General features: G+C 50.7%; 1 protein-coding gene across 2 annotated transcripts; it reads left to right on the top strand.

Moving 5' to 3' along the window:
- On the top strand, positions 1-13,611 carry SLC38A7 (solute carrier family 38 member 7). 2 transcript variants are annotated; one of them, XM_061387401.1, is made up of 11 exons: positions 1-431; positions 2,202-2,626; positions 3,355-3,553; positions 3,782-3,926; positions 4,827-4,925; positions 6,008-6,065; positions 6,263-6,377; positions 7,706-7,853; positions 8,391-8,590; positions 9,436-9,490; positions 11,516-13,611. In XM_061387401.1, exons 2-11 carry the CDS (start codon positions 2,357-2,359, stop codon positions 11,616-11,618), a joined length of 1,392 nt encoding a protein of 463 aa, XP_061243385.1. In that variant the 5' UTR covers positions 1-431; positions 2,202-2,356; the 3' UTR covers positions 11,619-13,611. The 2 variants fall into 2 exon arrangements, with proteins under 2 accessions (XP_061243385.1, XP_061243386.1); XM_061387402.1 differs by lacking the exon at positions 1-431 and adding an exon at positions 439-1,098.
- The last annotated feature ends 5,490 nt before the right edge of the window (positions 13,612-19,101 follow it).

Below are 19,101 nucleotides of genomic sequence, written 5' to 3'. Positions count from 1 at the left end.
GGATGCGGATTAGAGAGCTGGCAGACTCATTGGAAAAGTCCCTGGTGCTGGGAAATACCGAGGGCAAAGCTTTTGGGATGAGGATTAGAGAGCTGGTAGACTCATTGGAAAAGTCCCTGATGCTGGGAAAGATCGAGGGCAGAAGGAAAAGAGGGCGTCAGAAGATGAGATGGCTGGACGGCCTCACCGATGCAATGAACATGCACTTGGGCAAACTCCTGAAGTTAGTGAGGGACAGGGAGGCCTGGCGTGCTGAACTACACCGGGGTCGGAAAGAGTCGGACACGACTTGGTGACTGAACAACAGTCTAACACTGACGCCCCCAGAAGACTACAACTCCCAGCGTGCCCCACGGTCCGCCCCGGCCCCGGCGGTCATGTGATCGCTGCTCACGTGTCTACACTACCGGCCGGGGCTAGAAAGACCGCAGGTAGGTGGAAGGAGGTACAGGTTGGTGGAGGGTGGAATCTGGGTCCCCAAGGGCCCCACCGCGGCAGAACCCTACTCACTCGCTGCAGGGCTCTGCAACCTGTCATCCTCTGTACCACGCCCGCTCGGGGTCAGCCGGCCCTTGCCGCACCTTATCCCGGCCTGTCCCTACCTGGTCTCCACCTGTCGAGCCCCGGAACCCCCTCCACAGTTTACCACACAGCAGCCCACTCTCTGTCCCGGGTGGGCCGTGGCCCATTTTCCAATGCAGCCCACCCCTCGTATTTCTGGGATTCGGCCCCAGGCTGGCCTGGGTACTTACTCTCGTTGGGCTCTCAGGGGCCTACTGCAGTGGTTACAGCTCTGGCCTGAGGGCGTGGGCATTAAGCTGCTAGTTCTGACTCTGCCAACGAGCCTCTGGGACATAAGCCTCTCTCCCTCCGTGGGTCTGTTTCCCTAACTGAGCTGTTGCTTCACTCTGTGAGTTAAGTCATAGAGTCTCACTTCCCTTCACTCTGTTGACCAGCACTGGTGAAGTTTGAGAAAGGAAAAATTGAAGGCAGACAGGGAAGTGAGGAGAATCAGATCTCAGAGTTTGGGGAAGAAGGCGCCATAAGGAATAGCCCATAGCTCTCTGTCCACCAAAGCCAGAAGGGTGGAAAGAGCAGGTAAGCTGGGGACCATGGAGCAGAGTAATTTGAGGGGAGGGGAGGCTAAGAGATTCCGGAGCAGTGCAGAGACCTCTTGTGTCTGAGAGGTGAGCAGGATGGAGGGCGAGGTCTCACAGCGTGGGGAGCACCTGCTTTACATGGTTCTCTCTGGAGCTACACTGGAAGCCTGAGACCAAAAGTGCCTCCAGTACTCATTCACTGCTTTGATTTTTTGCTGAGTTGCTGGCTGGGTGGCAAGTTGCATAAGAGAAAGCCCTGTGGCATCTGACTAATCTTTCTGGATTTGAAGCCAGCAGGGAGATATTTTCCCTGGAGCTGTGTCCCTTGCTTACATGCTTGGTGACATGTCTGAGAGTACCCAAACGCCCCCTTTTCTGTGTGATAAGTTTACAGCTCCCAACTTTGTTCAGCCCATCACAGAAGGAGCCATGGCAAGAATCAGACCACCCAAGAGGCCTCAGTAGACATTTTAGACCCCCCAGTGTGTTGGGGGCATGAGATGGAATGCGTCTGTGATGGGCAGTGGTGAGGTCAGTCATGTGGGAGAAGAGAATTTAAATCCTCACTGAAATTTTGAAGGGCTTCGAAAGCTCCACAGCATTGAGACTCTGGGCAGGAGGGAGGTATGCTGGGTATGAGAAACTGAAGTACCCACAGTTCTAGGTGAGGATTGTTCTTCAGACCCTGCGGTATAGAAACCAGTTGGGAAGCCAGACAGATTTGGATCTCAGTCTTCCTCTGCAGCTTGCTACTGTGTGATCCTGAATGAGTGATTTGATCTCTCTGAACCTTATGACCACTGTAATCTAAGGAATGAATGAGATAAGATATGTGCATGACACTCCTGCTTGATGCACGCATGGCCTCTAGTGCTGACATGTCGGTACCCCTCTCTTCTGGGTTTGTGTCTTACTTACCTGATCAGTCCGTGAGCCTGAAGCAGGCAGGAGTTGCATCTGACACCTTTCTGTCTCTGCCATTACGCTGTGGCACCCAGTGCAGTGATCCACACACTAGCACACCTGGGTTTGGATCTCAGCCATCTGATCTTGGGAAAATTGTTATCTTGGGATAACAGTATACCTGCCTTTCCCATCTAGGTTTAGGAGAGCCGGAATCCACAGGCCTCCTAGGATAACAGCCCCACACAGGCTGGGGCCACCCTTCCAGCTGAAGGTGTGTTCCCTCAGTTCCCCAGTGGATGAGGCCGTGAGACAGAACCCACAGACCCTGCGGGAACAGGACTCCAGGGGCCATGGCCCAGGTCAGCATCAACAGAGACCTTGGCGAATGGGGTTTAAGCACAGACTCTGGGGAGCGTGCCCGTCTGCTGCAGAGTCCCTCTGTGGACATAGCCCCCAAGAGTGAGGGGGAGGCCCCTCCTGGGGGTGTGGGCGGAGGCACCACTTCCACACTTGGAGCCATCTTCATCGTTGTCAATGCCTGCCTGGGCGCGGGGCTACTCAACTTCCCGGCAGCCTTCAGCACTGCCGGGGGCGTGGCAGCCGGCATCACATTGCAGATGGTGAGTGAGGGGGCCTGGCAGGCAGAAAAGCAGAGTGGTGGGTCTGGGCTCCTGGCCTCAAAAGGGGGGCTCTGGATCGGGAGTGGTCAGTGACACATGCTAATCACTCTCCCCTCTGCCACACATGGCTGACATTATTAAACTACTGTAGCATTCTTTCCTTTGAGGCCAGATGAGAAGCGTTCTTAGCAATTAGGGAATTTCAGACATCAGTTGCGTATTTAATAGTTATGTGGTTACGTTTAAAAAGCGGGCCCACACCTTTTAGAACTGCATGTTGAAATATTTGCTGATGAAATTTGTATTTTCTTCAACATAATCCAGAGTGGGAGAGGGAAGACATGAAACAAGACTGGTCTTGAATTGATGATTTTTTTGTTTTTAATCTTTTGGCCACACCACACAGCATGTGGGATATTAGTTGCCCACCAGGGATTGAACCTGCCCTCCCTGCATTGGCAGCATGGAGCCCTAACCACTGCCCCACCAAGGAAGTCCCTGAATTGATGATTTTTGAATTTGAGATTTGAGCGATGTTTGAAATTTTCCTCAAAACTTTTTGTCTTTAAGGAAAATGCCGATTCCAGTAATCTATTAAAATTACCCTGCAGGATAAGGCTCATTTGCCAAATGGACTTTGGGCACCAGGCCAGTAAACGCTGAGCAAAACCAGGCTGCTCTTTGCTGCCAGGCCTTTCCCATACACTCTTGCTCCACCCTGCCTGCAGGCCATGCTGGTTTTCATCATCAGTGGCCTCGTCATCCTGGCCTACTGCTCCCAGGCCAGCAATGAGAGGACCTACCAGGAGGTGGTGTGGGCTGTGTGTGGCAAGCTGACAGGCGTGCTGTGTGAGGTCGCCATTGCCACCTACACTTTCGGGACCTGCATCGCCTTCCTCATCATCATCGGGGACCAGCAGGACAAGAGTGAGGTCCCCCCTCAGTATCTACCTCATCCCTCCCGCCTGGCCCTGGGGATCCTGCAGTGGGCGGGGAAGAGCCTGGAATACCCACCCAAGGCCCGGGCCCGGCATTCATCTGGGAATCCTCCCTGCTGGCTGCTGGGCCCATGAGACAGTTGGAGATCCCAGCAGAGGTGGAGGACCATACCCTGCGGGGGCCTGGCATCACCTTCCCTCCTTCCTCCCTCTGCAGTTATAGCTGTGATGGCAAAGGAGCCTGAGGGGCCCGGCGGCAGCCCCTGGTACACAGACCGCAAGTTCACCATCAGCCTCACTGCCTTCCTCTTCATCCTGCCCCTCTCCATCCCCAGGGAGATCGGCTTCCAGAAATATGCCAGGTTTGGAGGCCCCACCCCAGCCTGCGCTGGACAGCAGTTCTGGTCACAGGCAGTCAGAGACCCAAGGGCAGCAGGGGAACCCCTCTCCTCCATGCCACCTTGCCTCCGGGGCAGAAAGAGGGGGCAAGGCAGAGACAGAACAGGGCTTGCAGAGGTTCTAGCAGAAGACGTTCCTTCTGTGTCAGCAGCTAGGGAGACAGTGGCTCTTTGCATCAGTGGGAGCATCAGTTCCAAACGTCCTTGTCCAAGAAGGGACGGATAGTAATCCTGAATGTGAAGGCCTCTCCTGGCCTGGGCCTTGTCTTTCTCACAAAGCATGAGATTTTTTGATCATTTGGGATTGTTAGCTTCACAGCATTTTCCATGCAGCTCAGTGTGAAGGGAAGGGACTAGCTTCTTGGCTCAGAGTCTGAAAAACAGGGATTCTAACCTGTTTGCTGTGATCCTTAATTGAAGGGGTCATGCTCAGTGTCTCCAAGGTTCTCTTTAATGTTGACTTTCTGGTATTAGTGCCTTGGAGCCTTCTCCCTCCAGCCTTTCCTGCTTCTCAAAGGCCCTACTTGCAGCTCTGGCCATACCTGGGCTGCTCTGATGGAAGTAGCAGATGTGCTTTGAAGCCCAGCGCCCCCTGCTGCAGTCTCTGAGCTATGGAGCTGAACCACCTTATTTCCCAGTGGCCACACATGTCAGTCTGGTCCCCTCTTGGCTTCCTAACTGTGGCTTGTTTCTTTGAAATTTATTTCTCATGCATTTCTTAAGTCTTTGTTTGGAATGATCTCCCAGTTGGTTCCTTAGATACTTTTGGTCACTAAGGTGAAGGATGGATGTCCCTGGGGATAGAGTCGAAGAAGAGGCAGCTGGGACTAGGGAGGAGGAGGCTTAATTCATCCTTTCTGGCAGCTTCCTGAGCGTCGTGGGTACCTGGTATGTCACTGCCATCATCATCATCAAATACATCTGGCCTGATAAAGAGATGACCCCAGCAGACATCCTGAACAGGTGAGTGAGGGCCCCCAGGAGGCACACAGGGTAGAAGCTGCACTTGGGCCCCAGGAGGTATTAGATCAGGCATCAAAAAGCCACACAGGAGACTTCCCTGGTGGTCCAGTGGCTGAGACTCCGTGCCCCCAATGCAGGGGGCCCCTGGTCAGAGAACTAAATACCACGTCTAATGACTAAGACCTGGCACAGCCAAATAAATACATTAAAAAAAAAAAATCCCAAGGCTCATTAGGGGTTTGACTCATTGGTCATTGTAGGAAGGAGACAAGAGGTCCTGATCTCCTTTTACTGGAGAGAAGAGTAAGAACCAGAGATGAGGACCACTTTGCCATTGACGTACAACAAATGAGCCAGTGTGAGACTAGGCCTTGGGTTATAGATCCTGCCAAGGTGGAACTGCACGTTTTTTCAACATGTGCTTACCTGTATCTTCTTTGTGAAAATGAATCAATTTTCTCATTTTTTTTTTTTAAAAAAGGTTTCTTTTTTTTTTAAAGCTTTAAAACTTTTTTAAATTAATTAATTTATTTTTGGTTGTGCTGGGTCTTCGTTGCCTCTAGAGCTTTCCTCTAGTTGTGGCAGGTGGGCACTGCTCGCTAGTTGCGGCACACAGGCTTCTCTTACAGTGGCTTCTCTGTTGTCTTGTTGCGGAGCACAGCCTCAGGCTTCAGTAGTGGCAGCATGTGGGCTCAACAGTTGTGGCTCCAAGGCTTAGTTGCTCCTCGAAATATGGGCTCTTCCTGGACCAGGGATCAAACCCATGTCTCCTGCATTGGCAGGCAAGGTGTATTTTTTACCACTGAGAGGAAGTTTGGTTTCCTTTTTCTTGAAAGGAACAAACCAGAGAAGCAGAAGCCCAAGTGCAAGAACCAGAACTGGATTTGAGTCCCAGGAGGGCCTTCCAGAGCCTCAGTTTACTGACCTGTGAAGTGTGTCCTCTCCACTCCACCCTTGTGTGGGGGGAATGTGTGTCGCTGGCTGGTGGGGGCTGTGGGGGGCTGACTGAAGAGTAAAGGCGTGGGGCAGTTGGGGACTCCGAGGGCTTCACGGGCAGCAGCATCTTGTGTGTCTGTCCGCAGGCCAGCTTCCTGGATAGCCGTGTTCAATGCCATGCCCACCATCTGCTTCGGATTTCAGGTGGCAGTTTCAAGGTCCCTTTTGTTCCCTTAGCTCACTGCCCATCCTGGGATGGAATCCACATTATCGGTGGGATGGGCAGGGTGGTGGTGAGGGTGGTCCTGGAAGGGAGAGCTCAGTGGGAGTCCCAGGACTTTGCCCTTTGTCCTTGGGATGAGGTCACTTGCACACCCTGACCCTGCCCTTCACCCTGACAGTGTCACGTGAGCAGCGTACCCGTCTTCAACAGCATGCGGCAGCCCGAGGTGAAGACCTGGGGCGGCGTGGTGACAGCCGCCATGGTCATCGCCCTCGCTGTCTACATGGGCACAGGTGAGTGCTCCCCTCTGAGGGCCAGGCTTAGAGGGCTCCCACTCTCCATTTTCATCCCCAAGTCCTCTGGCCCAGGATTTCCTGGGCTTAACCCTGCATTCCCAGCACGTCAAATACTTCTGTTGGCGTTGGCTTGAACTTGGGGTTCCTTGGGGCTCCTTCCGCCCAAATGAGAGATGCATGCATGTATTCATTCAGCAGCTGTCAGTGGGTGCCTAGTCAGTCAGTCCCAGGAACGTTCTCAGCATGGAGGGGATGCCATAGACAGAGAGAGGTCTGGTCCTGCTTTGCATGAAACTGACAGTCTATTCGGAGAGACAGTCTTATAGCAGTAAACCGGCAATCAGTAAGGAAATCCAGATGCGTGCCACAGTAACAGCGAACCAGGGAAGATGTGAGTGGGGCTGGCTTTAGGGGGCGGATCACAGACGGCTCCCCTCAGAGGAGGTGGCATCTGGGGAAGCCCAAACCATGATAAGGAGCTAGAATCTGAAGAGCCCAGGGGGAAAGCATTCTAGACAGAGGAACGAGAAAATGCGGAGTCCCTGAGGCCAGGACAGAAGAAGGTCTGTGGAACAAGCTGTGGGGGTGGGTGGCGGGCAGCAGCACCAAACGGGGAGCACAGCCAGACCCTTGAGGACTGGTGGGAGCCAGAGAGGAAGCGTTTTCAGCAGGGGTGTGGCTCGGAGAAGGGTTGGCTCTGCGTATTGTGTGGAGAATGGTGCGGATGAGGGAGCAGGACTGGGAGACCAAGAAGAATGGCCCAGTGATTGCTCCCACAGATGGGTCTCAGGACCAGCTCTGTACTAGCCTCTGCAGATACAGCCAGGAATAGGGAGCCAAGAACAAGGGAGGCAAATAGGCAGAGCCCCTGTTCTCCTGGAGTTCATGTTTTTACTAGTTGAGGGAGACAGATGATAAACAAGTGGGGGAAAAAAAACAACCTCAGAGGAACACTGTGAAGAAAAGAGAACAAGGTGATGTCGAGAGAGTGCCAGGGGTCGGGGGTCACTGTGGATGAGGAGGGACCTCTGAGCTGAGACCTAAATGATGAGGAGATGGGCAGACAGAAGTTAATGCAGAAGCTCTGAGACAGGAACTGCTGGGGGAGTTCAAGATTGAAGAGGTTAACAGTGTGGGTGTGGGGAATGTGAGAAGTCAGGGAACAGGGCTTCTGAGCCCAGCCCCGACACCCTTCTAAGCCTCAGTTTTAGCCTCCAGGGCTGGTCTGTCACCTCCCCATCTGCTGCTGGACTGAGCAAGGGATGGTCCCTCTCCCTTACCCTCCCAGGGTCGCTCTGACCCAGCCCTCTCGTCCCCGCCCTCAGGTATCTGCGGCTTCCTGACCTTTGGAGACGCCGTGGACCCTGACGTGCTCCTGTCCTACCCGTCAGAAGACATGGCTGTGGCTGTGGCCCGTGCCTTCATCATCCTGAGTGTGCTCACCTCCTACCCCATCCTGCACTTCTGCGGTCGGTGAGCCCCCCGCCCCACCCCTCGAAGGTGGTGCTTCTCACCAGGGCCCCTGGATGCCCTTTGAACACGGCCTTGGGCCTTGTGAAACATCCATTTTATAGAGAGAGACACTGAAGCCCATAGGAAACAGTCAATGCCTAGGATGGCCCTGCAAGCACCCCCAGCCGGGTCTTGGGGGGCAGAGTCACCAGGACAATCTGTGAGTGCTCTGAGAACCTCTAATCCAGGTCCCTTCCTGAACACCCTGTCTTCTGGATACCCCAGACCCTCCCTTTCCAGGAGTCTAGTGGAATCAGTTCCCATGGGGTGTGCAAACTCTGGACCAGGCAAGGCGCTCAGTCTTTCACATTCACCATCCCATCCGGTCCCCATGGCAACCCTGAGAAGAATGCCACTAGACCCATTTCGCAGAAGAGGAGACTGAGGCCCAGGGATTGTCTTACCTACAGTCCATCCAGTTGGGAGTCTGGCTCCATGGCTGGAGTGGGGGGGGCACTGTCAGCAGGTACGCCTCTGAGCCCCTCTCTGTGTGGGCAGGGCGGTGATCGAAGGCCTGTGGCTGCGCTACCAGGGCATGCCGGTGGAGGAGGACGTGGGCCGGGAGCGGCGGCGGCGAGTGCTGCAGACGCTGGTCTGGTTCCTGCTCACCTTGCTGCTGGCGCTCTTCATCCCTGACATCGGCAAGGTCATCTCAGTCATTGGAGGCCTGGCCGCCTGCTTCATCTTTGTCTTCCCAGGTGTGGACCCCCGGTGTCCCCACAGCACTCACTCCCAGACCCTCCTGGCCTCAGCTCCTGTCTTGCTCACCTGCGGGGGAGAATAATCACCAGCATTTATCAGTCACCTTCAGGCTCTGTGGGAACCCCTGTTTGAGCATCACCTCCTGCAGAGAAGGTGTAATTGTCATCTCCATTTTACCCATGAGGAGGTGTGAGGTTCAGAGAGAGTAACAAACTTCCCTAGAGGTTAACAAACTCAACTAAAGAAGAATAGAATCTTTTCAAACTGAAGTCTGTCCAGATCCACAGTCTATATAGTCTTAACTCTTATTTCAAGAACCTGTTCCTCCATGACTGTCAGGGATCTGGCTGGGTCAGCCCACGACAGGGTAATTAGGGTCTGGCAGTGGCACCCTGACACAGAGGTTGGGAGACTTGAGTTTCAGACAGTCTGCCACCAGATCCCTGGGAAACTGTCCTGTCTGCCCAGTCAGGAGTTCTGCCTATACCCAGCTTATTTCTACCCAAGAGGCCAGCTGGAAGGCCCTTGCCACTTGGCCTGGAGCAAGGGGGCCACACCTGCTCAGAAGTGCATTGGGAAAGCCCTGCAGCGAGAGCACCACAAAGTCGCCTCCCAGTGCTGCCCCTTTAGCTCGAGGTCTTATGTGCCACCCAAGGACCTCTCCTGGGAGCCCAGTTACCAGGCTTCCAGCTGGGTGCAGAGTGGAGGCAGAGATGGAAAATGTGGAGGAGGAAACACAGGCCTTTCTCTGTCCACCTCCCCTGTCTCCTGGCAAAGGTGGAGGCTGGCTGGTTACGGGGGGAACCCAGCCAAGCTCTCAGGGCCATCTCTTCTCTTCCAGGGCTGTGCCTCATTCAAGCCAAACTCTCTGAGATGGAGGAAGTCAAGCCAGCCAGGTAAAGCAGGGCCCAGCCTGTGGGCCTCTCGGGGAGGTGCTGGACGGGGAGGTACCCTTTAAACTGGTCGGAATCAGGAGACCTGTGTACTTTGAAAATAGGAGTTTCTAAAATACTGTTTAAAAAATATATATTTATTTATTTATTTGGCTGTGCTGGGTCTTAGTTGCAGCATGTGAGATCTAGTTCGCTGACCAGGGATCGAACCCAGGCCCCCTGCTTTGGGAGCATGGAGTCTTAGCCACTGGACCACCGGGGAAGTTCCTTAAAATACTTCTTTTAAAATGAGTAACGTGTTAGTTGTAACAGTTCAAACACTTCTGAAGGACTTTAGAGAAAAACGTAGAAGTCCATCCTTCCCCACCGCCCTCTCCCTTCTCCTGAGAGAGCTCATGTCATGAGCATGGCCTGTGCCCTTGTACACTGTTGCTGTGTGTGCACGGATGTCTGTGTACACAAAGTGATGCGTGTGTATACACAGACACATGGGTTTTTGTGTCTGGTTAGCTTTTTTCCCCAAAATTATTTCAAGCCAGACACACTTTCCTACCCCTGCTTTTTTTCACTTAACCATGTATCTTGGAGATCACTCTCTGTCCACACAAGATCGACTGCTTCCTTTTTCAGTGGCTGTAGAGTCTGTTGTTTGAATGCGTCCTGAATGTGAACACACTTCTGCACATACACCTTGGCACACCTGTTCAAGGATCTTAGTGTCATCGATTCTTAGAAGGAAGTTGCTTTATCACAAGGCATGCCCCTTTTCACTTTGGCACGTGGGTTCAAATTACCCTCTCAAGAGGCAGTACCAGTCCGAGTCCCAGCAGCAGTGAATGAAAGTGCCCTGTTCCCCATATCCCTGCCAGCACAGTACATAGAGGCCTTTTCAATATTTCTTAGTCTATTGAAAACAAAACACTATATTTAAAAAAATTTTACCTTTTTAAAGTGTTCGGTAGTTATTAATTCCGTTCATATTTTTGTGTAACCACCAGCCATCTCCAGAACTTTTGCATCATCCTAAACTGAAACTCTGTGCCCATTAAACAGTCACTCCTTGTTCCCCTTCGCCCCAGCCCCTGGCAACCAGAATTCTATTTTCTGTGTGAATCTGACTCTTCTAGGTACTTCCTATAACTGGAATTGTATTTGTTTTTTTTGTACCTGGCTTCTTTCACTTAGCATAATGTCCTCAAGGTCTGTGTGTTATAACTTGAGTCAGAATGTCCTTTGTTTTTAAGGCCAAATAATATTAATTGTATGTACAGGCCACATTTTGCAAAACACTGCATTGTTTTTAATATGTACATGTTCCTGAATGGTAGAGAGGTTATGACCAGGTTGCATGCTTTAAAAACAAACAAACAGAAAATTATTGTGGGGACTTCCCTGGCAGTCCACTGGTTAAGACTCTGTTCTTCCAATACAGGGGGAATGGGGAATCGGGGAACTAAGATCCCATATGCCATTTGGTAAGGCCTAAAAAAAAAAAAAAAAAAAAATCCAGTTATAACCCTGCAGCTGTTTTTGATACACATAAGTTTGCAGATGCTTTTGACTTATTTTTTAATAAAATGGATCACTTCATGTGACTTGCTTTTTCCTGACCGTCTTTCCCATCAGGAGACATACATTCTAATTCTGGTCCTGCCCTTGGTCTCCTGTGACCAGTCAGCTAATCGCATTAGGTCTTGGTCTCCTTACCCATGGTCTAGGAGTCATACACCCAGCCCCAGAAACCTTTGTGTGAAAGCTGTTGAGAAGTAGGAAGTGCTCTACCCACAGGAGAAGTGGTATAAGTAATTACAGTAATTAACTGATACATGGCAACCCACTCCAATATTCTTGCCTGGAGAATCCCAGGGACAAAGGAGCATGGTTGGCTACAGTCCATAGGGTCACAAAGAGTCATGACTTCAGACACGACTGAAGTGACTTAGTACATACATTTACATATATTTGAGAGTCTGCAACGTCATGAGTGGTTGACTGACCAGGCCCCCTCTCTCACCCTCTGCTCTACAGCTGGTGGGCGATGGTCAGTTACGGAGTCCTCTTGGTCACACTGGGAGCCTTCATCTTTGGCCAGACCACAGCCAACGCCATTTTTGTGGATCTTTTGGCGTAAACACTGCCTCCCAGAGAATTCTTGGCCTTTGTTGTTAGACCCAGGAACCCATCTCATAGAGCTTCAGGACCACCCTGGGCCCAGCATCATTCCCCTCCACTGGTGGGATGACATCCGCACATCCTTTTCCAGAAACAGTTCTGGGGTGAAATCAGACCCCACTCCCGTGGACAGTTCCAACTCAGCTCCCTTCCTGCTCCCCCATCCTGGCAGTGCCGTGGATGGTAGGAGGAAGTCTCATGCCACAGGAGAACCTCCTCCCCTCCTCCACTTCTCGACTTCTCCATGCCTGGACGCCATGGGTAAAGACTGTTGGTAGGTCTCCAAAGAAAGAACTCAGCCTGACTTGCCTCTGGAGAAAGAGTGTGCACCGAGAGGTCCCCTCCTCCACAGAGAAGCCTGTCCTGAGTAGAGGCTCCGCTCATCACCCCGGGACTCAGCACCTGCTCCCGTGTGTCGGCAGCCCAGCCACCAGCGGCTTCCTCCCGCAAGTCCCAGAGGTAGCCTGAAAGCAAATGAGTGCACCAAGGCAGGTAGATGGATGCCTGTCCACTGCTTCCTGGGCCCGTGGAGAGCCCGAGAGCCCCCTTGCCCATGGCTGATTGACATTTCCCAAGGCTTTTGGGGTCTCGCCCTGCCTCTTTACCCAGACCTGTGGTCCAGACATCCCTCTGCTCCTCCATCCCAGACATCACCAAGTCTAATGTTTACAAACGGTGCCAGCCCAGCTCTGAGCCAGGGGCCAGGAGCCACCCCGTGCCACGGTGCTGTGAGTACTCCCTGAACTCACCCCACGGTGGGGAGTCTGCTTTCTCTCTTAGATTCCAGGTGGGCCCCTCTTTTCAAAGCAACAAGAGTGGGGACGTCCCTGGTGGTCCAGTAGTTAAGACTCTGCTTGCAGTGTAGGGGGCACAGGTGCAATCCCTGTCAGGGAACTAAGATCCCACGTACTGCGAGGTGTGACCAGGAAAAAAAAATGGGACAAAGGCCCAAGAATGGGTGATGGAGCAGGCTGGAAATGCCACGTGGGCTGGGCTCGTGAGGATCAAGGTGACTATGTCTGGTATCTTCACTTTCAATGGCTGCTTCTCTTCTCCCTGCCCTCCATGTCAACCCCAGCCTGGTACCCGGAGACAAGACAAAAAAGGCAGCTGACATGTCATTGTCTGGACAACATTTGAGTGTAGTCATGCTGGCCTAGAAGTTTCCCTTCCAGTCTGGATCTTGTCTGCTCCTTTCCCCCATCACCTCTTCTCCCCCACCCCATTTTCCTATGGAGCTCAGTCTCTCCTGCTCTCCTAAGTATGGTAGTGGGGTGGACCAAACCCTCCCTTGTCCACTTCCTCAGCTCCACGTGTCCACCAAGCCTGGCCTCGGAGGCCTGTCAATCACATTAGGACATAGCTAGGTTGTGCCCCACGCAAGGTGAAGAGAGATACTCTCCGCCTTCATATTTTGAACACTTTGGCTACTCAGGCCAACCCCAGGCACCGAATCAGGCTTTCTCTGCCTGGAACACTCAGCATTTTCCCTGGCTCTTCCTGCCCAGAACCTCTGAATGGAGAAGTAGGGGTGAGAGGGACCCATGTGCTCAGGGCAGGGAGATACCAGAAGCAGAGGCTGGCTGGAGCCACATAGACTTCTGCTCAGCCCCAGCCTGGGTGACTTGCCCCTCTTCACATCCCCTCTGGGCTCCCCCAGGGCCAGGCCCACGTGGCCGTCTTCTCTCAGCCTGCTACACAGCACCAGGCCCTGCCAGCACGCATATGGACAAGGTTGGGAGGATGGACATCAGCAGGGCTGTACTGCCGCCTCATGTTGCATTTCAGTCACGGGTGGGGGTCCGCAAGGGGGAAATGAGCTGGAATCTGGCCTAATAACCTCAGGAGCGCCTTCCCCTGCCCTCCCTGCCTGGGCATTTTACTGTTTCTTTTTTACTTGTGCACATTCAGACCGGAAAGGATGGTTAATAAAAAGGGACTTGTGCTGCTGAGCTGCGTGATCTGTGTCTGACACCGGGGACAGTCCAGGCCACTGGCAGAAGGAAGACGGACTTGGGTGGGCGGTAGGGGCTGGGATGTGGCAAGCCCCTTTTGGCTTCACTATCTATGACCCTTGAGTTGAGAATGGGCCCACTGCACTCCCTTTACCGAGCAAGAAACCTCAAGTGGTTCTAGACACCTCTGCCTTCTTCCACATCCCATCAGCCTTTCCCCGCTGACTTGGGACTCTGCCTTGGCTCACCCCCTCCTGTGCAGGCACACATGGGCCTCTGTGTTGTATGTCCCCCCACCAACCTCAAGTTTTGGGGTGAGCTTCAAACTCCTGAGCATCCCCACTTTGTCCTTTCAGAGGCTGGTGTTGAGAGCAGGCCCCGTTGTCCCAGTTGAGGAGCCAGACACCGTGCTCAAGTGCTGGGGAGAAGATACTTGGCAAAACACACCAGCTCTGCTCTCCCTTTGCTTAGCAAGTCATCACAAATATAAACACACAAGTTGTGATACATGCCAAGAAGGGAAAATACAGAATGTTACATTTGGGGGTCTGGTGCTTCTCTGGAGAGTCAAGGAAGGTTTCCTAAGGGAAGTGACATATGAGCTGGCCTCTGAAGGATGTGTAGGAATGAACTAAGTGAAGAGGTGGGGAGACCTTTGCAGGCCATGGGAAATGCATTTGCAAAGATGGGAGGAACATGGTGGTTTGAGGAATTGGAAAGTGGGCATTGTTGGTGGAGCATGGCCAGGGTGTGGGGGAGTCACAGAGGAGAGCAGAGAATTCTGGGATGGCTTCAGTCATCAATGGATGCCCCTTAAAAGTCTAACCAGCTCACCTTCCACACACTCTACCTCTCACACTCTCTATCCATGCTCAGCTATTTTGCAAAGATCCTTCCCTCCAGGTGGAGATGAGGACTCTCTGCAAGGAGGAAACATGATGCAAGACTAGACAGGTGGGGGACTCCCCTGTGGTCCAGTGTCTAAGACTCCAAGCTTCCACTGCAGGAGGCATGGGTTCAGTCCCTGGTCAGGGAACTAAGATTTCACATGCTATGCAGCCAAATAAAAAGACGACACAGGTGGGACAGCTTTGGGCCACGCTCCACACTTGCTTAGTGGGCCAAGAGCTTGAGGGTGGTTTCACTTTCTCTGAGTAAACAGAGGGAAGAAAAGCTTACATCTAGGCTATAGGCAAATAAATAGCCAAATTCATCCATTCATCCATTGTAGCCAAGACTTGTAAGTACTTAATCAGTGTCTGTCTTCCTTCCCCATTAGACTGGGCAGGCACATCTCCCTTACCCGTCAGTTATCTGAGCCAGTGCCTGGAACACACTTAGCAAGTGTTCAATAGTTGCGTGAATGAATGAACATCAGCTAACACTTGCTGATTTCCTACTTTGTGCTAGCACTTGAATCATTCACATTTGAATCATTCACATCATACTTCTATGCAGAAGTAAAAGCTAAGAGATGTTACATGGTTTACCCAAGGACACACAGGAAGTAATACTGGAGCCTGACAGCCCTCTTGCCGTCCATGAATGAATAAGTGAGCAAAGGGTTCTTGGCCTGGTGACTTCTGACCCCAGAACGCAAGCTTAGGAACTTCCAACCCTCATGCTGGCACCAACATCAGATCCTGGAACCGCTGGCTTACCCTCCAGCCAAACCACATCAAGTGGTGGGATGTCAGCTGGCCAGTGGCTCTGGGCAAGTCACTTTCCATCTCTGAGCTTCTGTTTCCATATCTCTAATGTGGGACTGATCATCACTGACCTTATTTACCTCCCAGGATAAAGGAGAGCCAGTGCCAAGAAAGTACATGAAAAAATGACAAGTGCTTTATGACCAGAAATCCACATTTACAGAAGAAATGTGAAAACTCAGTTTCTCCTCAGGAGGCCACATGCCAAGTTGCCCCTAACACTTCCTGGGAGTCAGGATATTTCTCAAACTTTAATGTACTTAAAAATGTTTTTATCTCCTTAGGATACAAATTCTGATTCAGTAGATCTGGTGTGGGGCTTCAGTCTGCATTGTAAATGCTCCCAGTTTTGCCCATGCTGGTCCTTGGACCGCACTTTGAGTATCAGGAGACTGGTAGACAAAGCAAAGGCTTTGGCTTCAGACAGAGCTGGCTTAGATCTGAGCAATACCTCTTTACGCTGGGAACTCAGGAAATCAGTTCACTTCTAGGAACCCCACTTTCCTCAACTATGAAGTAGGAGTTATGGTGCCCATCTTGTAGATGAAAATATTAAAAATCCAAGGACACATGGTATAATATATGTGAAGTGCCTGGTAGAGAGCAGGGATCATGTTGGTCATTTCCTCATACTGGAAAGAAAGAGCAGGGCAGGGGGCGCATGGCGTGTAGCTACGGTTCCACCCTTTCGTCAGTAGAGGGCACCTTTGTATAATTTCAGCCTGTAAAAGAGAGGCGCCTATGGCTTCAGAGGATGCTCCAGTCCGTTGAGTCCCTCAGGTTCCTAGTGATCTGCAGCCTAGCATTTCTGAATGATGTCCCTCTACTGGGGCAGGGCCACTTCTAGATCATGGCCTCCAACCTAGTGGGGGACTCAGACCAGTCAAATAATCTAATTATGTAGGTACATGTGCTAGATGTAGATTCAATATTACAAATCCAGATTTGGTAATTCACTGCTGTGATATGATGAAAAATTTTTCAGTTGATATGGAGGAAGGCCAGAGATAATGTAGCCAGGAAGAAGGAAGAAGGCAGACACCCTGTCCTCCAAATACTTTATGTTTCCTGAGAGGTGGGGTGAGAGGGGAGAGCAATAGGCACATGATTCATCTATTTGGATATTCTTCCATTAAAAATGAAATTGAAAAAAAGAAAAGATTTAATTGATGTGTTTCCTAGAGTCCAGCATTTAAGAAGTTTGGAAGTGGTCAGTCCATCCTAACAAGTAAAAAGCTGAACAAACCAAAAAGTCAATTCTTCTAAAATGTGTAAGATACATCAGACTATAAGGCACACCCCTGCCCCTCAAATTGAAGAGAGACACAAATACAGAGCAGAAACCCACAAGCAGAAACCTCTGTGGGAGTCAGTGCCAGAGGAAGGGGACCTAAACTGTAATTGATGAATTTCTGGAGGTTCAATGCAGACAAATCAGAGGCAGAAAAACACCAAGGAGCCCAGTCCTTTTGGGAGAAGGAGGCATACTTTGAGACTTTTTACCTGAAGTTCTACCAAGTTCTCATAGTAAACATCAGAAAGAAATCCATCATGCTTCTAGCAGAGAAGAGTAAAAAGAACCATTCTGAAATTGCTAGAGCATTCTGTTCTTGTTAACAAAGATATGCCCTGGGGAGACACTTAAAATTTAACCAGAGCCTAACCTACTGGGATTTTATCAGAGCCTATGGGGGAGCCTGGTGGGCTGCTGTCTATGGGGTCGCACAGAGTCGGACACGACTGAAGCGACTTAGCAGCAGTAGCAGCAGCAACAGACCTAAGGGAAGGGAAACACACAATTTCATCCCACTCTAGCCACTGTGTCCCACCTAAGGGGGACTGGACAGAGAGCTGAGAAACATAAGGCGTTCGCAGTCCAGAAGCACACAGGCTAAGAGTATGTGATCCAACCATAAGGACTACAGACACTTCCCCTCCCCTTATACCATGCAACCTCATTACTAAAGGCCTACTTACAGCAATTCCTTTTACCTAGTACATTATGTCTATCAAAAAAAAATTATAAGAGGGCTTTGCTGGTGGTCTAGTGATTAAGACTCTGCCTGCTAATGCAAGGGACATAGGTTTGATCCCTGATCCAGGAGGATTCCCACATACCATGAAGCAACTAAGCCCGAGTGCTACAACTACTGAGCCCATATGCTGCAACCACTGAAGCCTGTGTACTCTGGAGCCCACGCTGCACGAGAGAAGCCATGACAACTAGGGAGTAGCCTCTGCTTGCCCCAACTAAAGAAAGCCCTCACACAACAGTGAAGACCCAGTACAACCACAAATTCTTTTTAAAATACAGCATATACTAAAAGGCAAAAAATACAGTTTGGAGAGACAGAGCATCAGAGCTAGACTCAGATGTGGCAGGGGTGTTAGAATTATCAGAGCAGGAATTTTAAACAACTACGATTAAAATACTAAGGGCCCTCACAGATAAAGCAGACAACCTGCAGAAAGAGAGAGATGGGCAATGTAAGCAGAGAGATGGAAATTCTAAGAAAGAACCAAAAAGAAATGCTAGAGATTACAGAAGAAAAAAAACACTTTAAGAGAAATGCAGAATGCTTTTGATAGGCCTATACTATATAGGGGGGTTCCCAGTGGCTGAGTGGTAAAGAATTCACTGCAATGCAGAAGACTTGGGTTTGATCCCTGGGTTGGGAAGATCCCCTGGAGAAGGAAATGGCAACCCACTCCAGTATTCTTGCCTGGGAAATCCTGTGGATGCAGGAGCCTGGTGGGGTACAGTCCATGGGGTTGCAAGACTTGGACACAACTTAGCAACAGAAACAAACACACAGTATAGATTAGATACAATTCAGGAAAGAATCTCTGAGCTTTGGGATATCTCAATAGAAACCTCCAAAACTGAAAAAAAAAAAAAACTTAAAAAAGAAAATAAAATCCAAGAACTGTAGAAAACCAAAAGTAATAATATACGCAGAACAGGAATATCAGAACAAGAAGAGAGAAAGGAACAGAAAAATATTTGAAGTAATAATGACAGAAATTCCCCCAAATTAATTTTAGGCACCTAATCAATCCTCTAAGGAGAAGTGGATGACAGAAGATGAGATGGTTGGGTGGCATCACCACTCGGTGGACATGAGTTTGAGCAAGCTCCAGGAGTTGGTGATGGACAGGGAAGCCTGGTGTTACTTCAGTCCATGGGGTCACAAAGAGTCAGACACGACTGACTGAACTGAACTGAATTAACTAATGACTCATTCAGGAAGTTCAGAGAACACCAAGCAGGATAAATGACAAAAAGTTTGACACCAAGTCATATCATTTTCAAAAATACAAAAAAAAAAAAAATCAAAGAAAAAAATTCTGAAAGAAGCCAGAGGGAGAAAACACTGTACTTACAGAAAAGCAAAGGTTAAGAATTACAGGACTTCCCCAGTGGTACAGTGGATAGGAATCTGCCTGCCAATGCAGGGGACACGGATTCAATCTCTGGTCTGGGAAGATTCCACATGCTGTGGAACAACTAAGCCCCGGCACCAAAACTACTGAGCCCGAGCTCCAGAGACCTCAAGCCACAACTATAGAGCATATGTGCCCCAAGTACTGAAGACCACGTGTCTAAAGCCTGTGCTCTGAAACCACAGAAGCCACCACAATGAGAAGCCTGTGCACCACAACGAGGAGCAGCCCCTGTTCATCACAGCTAGAGAAAGCCCACGTGCAGCAACGAAGATCCAGTGCAACCAAAAATAAATACATATTTAAAAATAACAAAAAATTAAAAACCTGCCTT

The sequence above is a fragment of the Bos javanicus genome, chromosome 18, assembly GCF_032452875.1.
Source record: "Bos javanicus breed banteng chromosome 18, ARS-OSU_banteng_1.0, whole genome shotgun sequence".
In the NCBI taxonomy this organism is placed as follows: domain Eukaryota; kingdom Metazoa; phylum Chordata; class Mammalia; order Artiodactyla; family Bovidae; genus Bos; species Bos javanicus.
Note: the sequence above shows the minus strand (reverse complement) of the source record. Positions and strands in the feature narration are given on the sequence as shown.

Coding starts and splice junctions, on each gene's coding strand:
- SLC38A7 (XM_061387401.1), top strand. CDS start 2,357: ATGGCCCAGGTCAGCATCAACAGAGACCTTGGCGAATGGGGTTTAAGC. Junction 6,066..6,262: donor CCATCTGCTTCGGATTTCAG/GTGGCAGTTTCA, acceptor TCACCCTGACAG/TGTCACGTGAGCAGCGTACC. Junction 6,378..7,705: donor CGCTGTCTACATGGGCACAG/GTGAGTGCTCCC, acceptor CCCCGCCCTCAG/GTATCTGCGGCTTCCTGACC.